The sequence below is a fragment of the Sinohyriopsis cumingii genome, chromosome 7 (genome assembly GCF_028554795.1).
Source record: "Sinohyriopsis cumingii isolate HCF-2022 chromosome 7, ASM2855479v2, whole genome shotgun sequence".
In the NCBI taxonomy this organism is placed as follows: domain Eukaryota; kingdom Metazoa; phylum Mollusca; class Bivalvia; order Unionida; family Unionidae; genus Sinohyriopsis; species Sinohyriopsis cumingii.
The window spans coordinates 120,108,284-120,117,582 of NC_142967.1; the positions used below are offsets into that span (position 1 = coordinate 120,108,284).

The following is a 9,299-nucleotide window of genomic DNA, read 5'->3' on the forward strand; positions in this document are numbered from 1 at the left end:
AAGGATGCTGCACATGACAGCTGGGACTGTTTTGATTGGCTGGCAAGTGATGTATTAATACATCTCATGCATATTAATGCAGACTATTTGCAAGAATGGTACTGAGTGGGTCACCTATTGCTGTGTATAAACTATGCTTAAGTAAGCACTTAAGCGACAATTACATACATGTAGTATAAAAAAATTTATACATGTTTGTTTATGCTAAAAAATTTAAGACAATGTTTTATCACATTTTCCTAATCACTCCTCCAATTAAAGAAAAACTGGTTTTGGACTGACATAAATTTTTAATTGCCAACTAAATGAATGACTTGACTAGCAATTGCTAAAATTATAAATTACATGTTTTGTTTCAAAACAGTGATAATCATGTCACAAGGGCAGGATGGAATCTAAAGTAACAGAACTGGTTTATGGTTTATTAATTGAAAAGGATAATGGTATTATTCCTACCTCCTAACCAGCAAACATAATAATAAACAAAACATGTATGTTCAGTCTGTTTATCCAAATACTGCATATTTATTACAATAGCATATTTTCTTTTTTTCATTAAATGATAACCTCATAACCTGAAAAACTTAATGATTATAACAACAGAAAATCCTAAATATAATAACATTTACCAGTGAAAATCTTGTATTCAAAGGACATTCTGCTTGAACATAAGTACCACTACTATGAATACTACTACTAATATTACTACTACTGCTACTACTAATAATAATAATAATAATAATAACGGCAATAATAATAATACTAAAAGAATGTCCATCTACCTAATTTTTCTAGTGGAAACAAACACGGGGGTGGGGGGAGGAGTTCGCACTAACCATGAAACATATCAAGCATACAGTATATTCAGACCAAAACTATTCTGAAATGAAAAGTGTTGGAATGTAACATGGCATAATGGCTGACACAAGAGTTTATGATATAAAACCAGAATTATGATAATTAGTGCATATTAAGCTGAGTTGTTTCTGGCTCCATCCCTACAGTAACTGATTATATGGAATTCACAGGCTCTGTGTATCATTATAGACTAAATATGACTGCCAAAGTTAATACTTGTAAATGTATGAAAAGCACCCAAGAAGTGAGACTGTCAGATATGACAATTTGGTGAATGATCTAAAACACTTCAAATGATGCCATAAAAGGCCCACAATCAATTCAACTTCAAATTGTATCAACATCAAGACCTCACTGACAATGTGTTGTATGTAAAAGACCATATAGGTATCAAAAACATCTTGTTAATGACTCAGTGTGTGCCTTAACCCAGTCTTTTGCAGACTATAAAGTCAAATTGATAAATTAAACAAGACTTACCAAGTCGAAGTTTGATTGTAATTTCATGAACCCCATAATTGCTGTAATTTCATGAACCCCATAAGTGCCTTAGTGATCACATGACGAAGGTCACGTGGTTGGTCAGTCTTGAGAGCAAAAGAAATGGAAGCCACAATGTGTTATTGGGTGGGAAGTATTAAGGGTGGGCATGTGATCACTAAGGCACTTATGGGGTTCATGAAATTACAATCAAACTTCGACTTGGTAAATCTTGTTTAATTTATCAATTTCACTTCCCCATAAGTGCCTCGTGATCCCATGAGATTTCAGAGCGAGGCTTCCATTTATGGAATTGATTAACAACAACTAAAAACCGAAAAAGAAGAAATTTTATATGTTGATATTAAACCAGACAGTGCAAAATTAAGATGTACATTACATTACCATTATACAATTCTGAATGCAGACAAAACCTTTGTACTGAATTCAGCCTGGTCTGTAACAGGTTTCTTATAAAATTTCCTGAAAGTACAGGCACTAGCCCAGCCAGCTGCCTTCAAAATTGTACCCAATGGTACCCCTTTTGCACAGGCTGCAGAAACAGATGCAGCCCTTGTGCTATGAGCCTGGAAAACTGAGGTATCAGTACCAGACTTTCTCATAACAGTCTTTATCCAGTTTGATATTGTGCTTTTGGCAACTTTTTTATGTGGAGATTGTGTGTTGATAAAAAACTGTGTTTCAGAATTTCTCAAAAGCTTGGTCCGTTGCAAATAACACTGTAAACAAGAAACAACACACAATTTTTTGTCAAAAGGATAAGATTCAAAAACAAAAGGCTCCAGGTGTTTACCTGGTTTAGATTGTTTCAGCATTGAAGGAATGTGTATTTGTACAGTTTACACCAAATTTAATGCCATTTGTCTGCATAAGGTGAAGTGTCTGACACCTCTGTCCTGTCAACAAAGCAAGCAGTATGACTAACTTCATAGTAAGTTCCTGTATTGATAATTGGTCATTGCCTTGTAAAGAGAGAAAATAGTTAACACAAGCCGCACATCCCACACAAAAGTGTATTTTGGAAATGAAGGCTTTGCAATGAACACTTCTCTCATAAATCTCTTAAGTAAAATGTTCTTGCTTAGTCTGGATTTAGAAGTAAGACTAACTAATGATGAAATTGCAGATCTAGCTGTATTTACAGAACTATAACCTAAACCTCTATCTACTAATTCTGTTAAAAACTATATAACAATAGTCACAGGTGGGTCAAATGGATTAATCTGTCTCTGATTTGAAAATAGCATCCACTTTTGGAGATGACCCCAATACTCTTTTTTTAGTTGATGTTCTCCATGAATTGATGATGAGGCAGGCAGCCCTTTCTGATAATCCTTGATGTTTGATTTCTGTCCTGATAAGTGAAAAACACCCATCTTCAATTTTCGGAGGGGGTGTCGTCGTTGTGGATTGTGTGCCAGGTGTAGAATGTCTTGTGGATGTGGCAGTAGAAAACAAGAATCGACTACAGCATGCAGGAGACTCGGAAACCAGGGTTGCATTGTCCAGAGTGGTGCCACCAAAATAACATCTGCTTCGTCTTGGGCCATTTTTTGCAGCACTGCTCCAAACATACTGAAAGGTGGAAAACAATAATGACGATTGTAATTCCTTTTGTAATTGCTTTTAAAGAAAAAGCATCAACTGCTATAGCTTTTGGGTCAGGTCTGTATGAAGCATAACTCGGAAGTTGGTGATTTAGCCTGGAAGCAAATAAATCCACATCTATGTGCCCATACACTTTAATGATTGCACTGAATACTGTAGCACTTAACGTCCATTCAGAATCCTAATTAATGTTTGTAGACAATCTATCTGCATCACAATTTAGTGTTCCCGGCAAATGAGAAACACTTAACCAGATACCCCTAACTGTACACCACAGCCAGATATCATGCGATAATTTATGCAGTTTAGAAATGCGGCCCCCTATTTTTTTCACATATGAAACTGCTACAGAGTTATCCATGTAGATGCGCACATGTGTGTTCGTCACTTTGGAACAAAAAGATTGTAATGTCAAAAAACATGCTTTCAGTTCCAAGAAATTAATATGATACAGTTGTTCCTCTTGATCCAATGACCACCTGTTTCAGCTTTGGTTGTATGATTTACTCCCCCCCCCCCCACAACCAACAAGGGAGCTGTCACTGGTCAAGACAACTTCTGGTTCACCATGTGAAACCACTTTATAACTGGAGTACACATTAGATATCCACCAAGATATACACTGTCGGCTCTCTGCCGAAAGAGACAAATAAGCATCGAAATTACCTTTATATATCTTTAAGTATTTATCTTTTTCATGTTCTAGATCTTTATAATATAAAGGTGCATACTCTAGACCTGGTTCGCAAGCAACAAGCATTCCCGCAAGTTGAGCCCATTCACGAATAGTGATGTTCCGTTTCCGCAGTATGTCAGAACAATGATCAACGATACTGTCTGCTTTATCTTGAGTTAGTCTGACAATCATTGTGACAGAGTCTAGCAAAAATCCAACAAATATTATTTTTTGGGTGAACAGTTAAGCCCAATCCATCAAATGTACGAACTGTTTCCATAACATTTTGCCTACACTGATCATAAGATTCCCCTAACAAACAACTATCGTCAGTGTATGCCACATTTGTGAACCGTTTTTGTCTCGATGCAAAAACTGGCTTCAGTAGCTTGGTGAAAACGCGTGGTGCAGATGCCAAACCATTTGGCCAACAGGTAAATTCATATATATTCCCAAACCACTGAAAACGCAAATATTTCCTATGTGTCTGAGCCACAGGAACAGAATAGTAGGCATCCTTCAAATCAACAGATGCAAAGAAACAATTTTTTCTCATGGCATTAACAGCTGTTTTCAAAGTTTCCATTTTAAAATGTATCTTCTCAACATTTGTATTCAATTGTTTTAAATTCAGAATAAGTCTCACAGACCCATCTTTTTTAGGTCTAATGAAAATGTTTGAAAAATATTGTCCAGGTTTTGAATTAACTTTACGAATAATACCTTTTGCAAGAAAATTATTAATTTCAGCATTTATCTGTTTCTCTTCAGTTATTCAGACTTTAAGTCGGTTAGGTATACATGTTTGCACAGGTTGCTGTTCAAACTCTATTTCATAGCCTTTCACAGTATTCAGAATCCAAGGATCTGAAGTAATATTCTGCCATGCATCAAACCATGCTGAAATTTTCCCAGCAACAACATTGTCAGGTGTATTGATCATACAAGAAACATGTACTTACATGAGGCTGCATACAAATAGCCTGGGAAGATCTTACTGATCCTTCCAATGTTTGAGAAATCCAGTTCCTTGTTTCTGGACTTTTTTTAAACCCTGCCTCCAGCGATGATTTTGCTGCCCCTGATAATTTCGGTTCCGGAGGTGTCCGGTCCGTGAATAAGAACGTCCTAAAAAAGGTACATTGCTTTTAAAATTTGATGCCACCTGACGTTTGGCTGCTTCTTGTTGCTTTTTTCCCAGCAGCTGAGTTCCAGCCTTCTGGGATTCATTTAGTTTAGTTACCTGCCCATTCAGGTTATCTCCAAAAAGCCAGTCTGTGATGGGATTTGATGCAGCACAGATGGGCTGATACATGTCAGTTAGCTCAGGTTTTATTAAGTCACGACGCTTAAAACTGAAGTTGTTGAACAAAAACAATGACATTTTAAAAGTATCCATGACAAGGTCCCTAACTGAATCTAACGGCAATTCTTGAAGATTGTTTCTATGCTTTTTGAACAATTCCAATGCCCTTAAGGTAGGGACCAAAATTTGCCCTAACTGAGTTTGCAACTTTTGCAGTAGTATATCCACACTGTTTTGACATTGCATTCCAGACCGCAATGTTGACTTTTGGCACCTTTAAATTGTCACAATTGCCTGGTCTGGGATACTTCTCCTGCAAGGGTTTTAGCTTGTCGGAGGTTAACACAGAACGTAGTCCTTTATTGAGGACTTCCGCTAATTTGTCATCCACATTTGGACCAGCTTTTTGATGTTCCAGGACAAAACTCTCCAAGTCCACAAACAAATCATCATCATCATTTGCACTGACAGCGGAATCTGTATCTGGCATAATTAAACCTGCAGCATCTACATCCGAGTCAGCGTCCCCTTTATCGTGCACAGTGTCCAAATCCTTTTCAAACTTCCCTAGGTGTGCCGATCCTGCAGAAACCGCAGTTGATGTGTTTGGCATTTGGGTTTTATTAGAAACACTCGCCAAGATCTCTTCCATTTTTGTCATGCATGCACGCATTTTGGACACAACATCCACGTTTTGTGTCCACAACTGACATTGCATGGCCAATTCTTTATCCAGGGTAGCCATATTAATTGTTTGGGTGGAAATCGTGTGACTTGCGCCACTATCAGACAGTGACGTCATGTCTTCTTGTCGTAATGGCCGACTTAATGTAGCTTCTCCCAGCTGCCCAACATGTGCCCTACTAGACCTCATACCTATGGTGGCAGTTGCTGATGGCGAATGCATTCTTTTCCCCTTCAGACCTGTACCGGAAACCGTACTTACATCATCTGTCATTTCCTTTGCCTTTATGACAATTTTTGAGTATTTCACTCATTAAGCCTGTCCCCTCAGGGAACTGCCTTGGGTGGTTCGCACCCACCATTTTCTTGATACTGAAGTTCAGTGAAAAGTCGCAAAAGTTGGGAAGCTATCTGCAACACTTTGCCTCAGCAAAGGTGCAACCCAGTTTGCGGAAATTAGTGCTTCAGAATGCACAAACCCAATGACTGCCAAACTTTTCTTCCGAAATCGTATATTACGCTGTTAATGTTTGGTGTTTTCTTCTTTAATTTGCTCCCAAGCTGTACACTTCATGCAACCGTTGTTCTCTGACCAACCACGTGACCAGCGTCATCTCATCTCATCTCATGGGATCACGAGGCACTTATGGAGGAAGTGAAATAGATGATGTTGCAAATTCCATTTGGAAATCTCCTACTTTACTAATGAATCCATGCAATATATCACTGCAACAAAAGAGTGAAAACTTTTCAAGAACAGATATTAAATCACTTTTACAAAATCTGCATCAGCTATTTAAAACAAAGTCATATCTTAACTTTGATGTTCCTTCTTCCTTGTTTGATGATAACTATTTCCACCTTTTTGGCTTGCAAATGAATCAAGTCCTGTAACGGAATAAGGTTTAAATCCTGGTTCAAGAGAACAACTTGCTGAATAAGCACAAATCGTACTTCAGGATGGATGCATCCACTTGGAAACTGAATGAATTCCCCAGTATATCAGTTGATTACCTGCGTGACATCACTATGGGCATTTATCAAGTCAGTCGGGCTCCATAGTATACAAATGAGCATCTCAAGGGGCACTAAGAGGTTATGGCATGCATGAATCTTCTATGTCTGTTACATGTAAAAGTCCAGCCTCACCACTCAAAAAATAAAATCCATTTCTTGTGGATCCACTACAAGCCAAAATATTCCATGGACTCCATCAAAAAATGGTATTGTATCTGCAAGGTTGGTGCTCGGGTTGTTGGATGTTGTGCCCATGTGTCTAGTTTCCTATGGGTTATTGGCTGAAAAAAGATGGGTAAATGATGAGTTTACAAAGAAAGCATCTTTAACTCTTCATTTTAAGGATGCATCATCTATTCCAGAATGTGAATATGACAATGGGGAATCAAATGAGGAGGGTTTTTTTTCTACACTGAGGTTTTTTTTCTATGCTGTGAGCCCTACTTTCATCAGTAGTTATTTGGCTCCTTTTATGTTTATGTGACAAATGATGATTCTGTATAATTTGATTTGTCATCCATATTATGATGTTTCAATTATTATGGCATCTTATTTGTGTGATATTGATGAAGAGAGAGGGAGAATACATAAAATTTCCAGATTAATAATAATAATAATAATAATGTTTTATTTATAGAGGGTGACTCATTAGTCAAGGACTATTCTCTCTTGAGGCCCTCTTAAGGAGAGTCTTCCAGGGCCCTTATCACTGGAAAATATTAAAGTACCCCACCCCCACTACTAAATGTGAAATTAAAAAAAAACACCAGAAGCTAACAGAGGCTAATAAAATACCAGTGCTGCCACCATTTCAAATCAAAATACTGATACATGCAGATCGAAATGTTCATGTATAATTCACTCAATTTTATCATCAGCAAATAACTATAATTTTATCTGGTGCCCCTCTTGGGCTGATGCCCTAAAGCACGTGCTTGGTATGCATACTGGGTAATCTGGCAATGTTCAAACCACATTCAAATGAATACAAAAAGGTATATTGTTAAGACATACTCGTTAATAATTTGACTTTTTGGCCTGAATAGTTAATTTGTAATGCTTTTTATTTTCACAAATTCCTAAATTCATGAGATTAATATCATTGCTATTAGAGGCACTCAGGGAGACATTAAAAGTATTAAAACTATGTTCATAGTGATCATCATTACAACTATCTTTAATGTATAAAAAAAATTAGTTTTTTCTACAACTGCATTCTCTACTTTTATAATCATTGTATAAATCTGAATTATCAGTCTTATTTGAATCTGTTCAAGTAGCTGGTAAGTTTCCACATTCAGAACATCCATCAGCAAGGGGATCAAATCTTTTTTGACAAGGGATGCATGGTTTATATGACAGTCCTTGATAGATATATAATAGTCCTCCTGCTGAATAGAGTCTTCCCATGGAGTTGAGATGGCCTGATAGCCCTTTTCCTATTCCATAAATCTAGCGAGTTTTGGCTTTGTGTCTTGCAAAGCTACCACATTGATGGCATTGTATTGGCTGTCTGTGCCTGCATTCCTGTGCTGAATGTTTGATATCACCACAGTAATCACATCCCAAAGAGTACTGACTGTATTGATATGGCTAACCATATTGTCTGATGCTGTTTTGACCCACATTGGGTTTATAGGGACGGATGAAGTTTGTAATGTGGCTGTAAGAATACATGAATAATGGATGCTCCCTTCTTGATTTCAAACTTTCTTTCATGCAGTTTTGTCTTGACGTGTTCCTCCAGATCATATATATTCAACGTCATCTCTTTAATGTCTGTACTGCATATTTTAGAAAAAGCATGGGAAGATCTTAACTTGGATACATCTACAATGCCAGGGAAGACTTTAATCCAGTCAGCCTGAAACTTGCCACAACCTTGGTCAGTGTCTTCAAGCTTCCGTTTCTTTGAGTTAGGCTCAGCCATTTGAAGGATGGAATATTTCAACTGGATGAAAGAAATAATATAAATTTTAAAAAATTAAATTTTGATTTGACATGTGATAGAGGAAGATCTCCTGATTACAAATGTGTTACGGAATTATACTTTCCCCCATAAACCCCAAGATATTACACCATGAGCTATCCAAAAATTGAAATCTAAAAATGAAAACAATTGACAAAGTAGACTAGCAGTCCAGAAGATCAAACCTTTTAAGCTGTTGATTGTTTCTGTTGTGTATCTGGTGTTTGAAAAGTTGTGACTTTGCTATATGGTGTGCCGATTTTGGTCAAAAACTTAATATAAATTGGCAGTATTACATATTTTCGACCATGAGAATGACGTCACTCTATAGCTTTAATACTTCATCATTATGGCAATGTATCTTCCTGTTTGCATTACATATCTGACAAACTGAATTAAAAACTATGACAGCATTATAAAATGACAGTGGTGAGTTCAGCGGACTATTTATTTTTAATTAGTATATTGTTAAAAATTTGAATAAATCGACTTTATCTCCACACAGAAAGGTTGGACGAATTACACCAACATGACTACCTGATTATGTAAACTTTGTGCATTCAATAGTACAATAAAACCAGTTATGACAGACCGCCCCTTCTGAGAACCAATAGTAGTCTCTCAAGACAGGTGGTCTCCCATAGGAGGTGTGTGAAAATGGGCTGGATTCCAGGATCAAT

General features: G+C 37.0%; 1 protein-coding gene and 1 pseudogene across 1 annotated transcript; both read right to left on the bottom strand.

Annotated features, from left to right (window-relative positions):
• Positions 1–1,564: 1,564 nt before the first annotated feature.
• LOC149796024 (uncharacterized) lies at positions 1,565–4,958 on the bottom strand (annotated as a pseudogene).
• On the bottom strand, positions 3,005–7,033 carry LOC149796025 (uncharacterized). Its single transcript, XM_089965940.1, has one exon. It carries the CDS (start codon positions 5,905–5,907, stop codon positions 5,089–5,091), a length of 819 nt encoding a protein of 272 aa, XP_089822066.1. The 5' UTR covers positions 5,908–7,033; the 3' UTR covers positions 3,005–5,088.
• Positions 7,034–9,299: the final 2,266 nt, after the last annotated feature.

What these genes read in the sequence shown, in the direction of transcription:
- LOC149796025 (XM_089965940.1), bottom strand. Translation starts at nt 5,907, where the DNA reads ATGACAGATGATGTAAGTACGGTTTCCGGTACAGGTCTGAAGGGGAAA.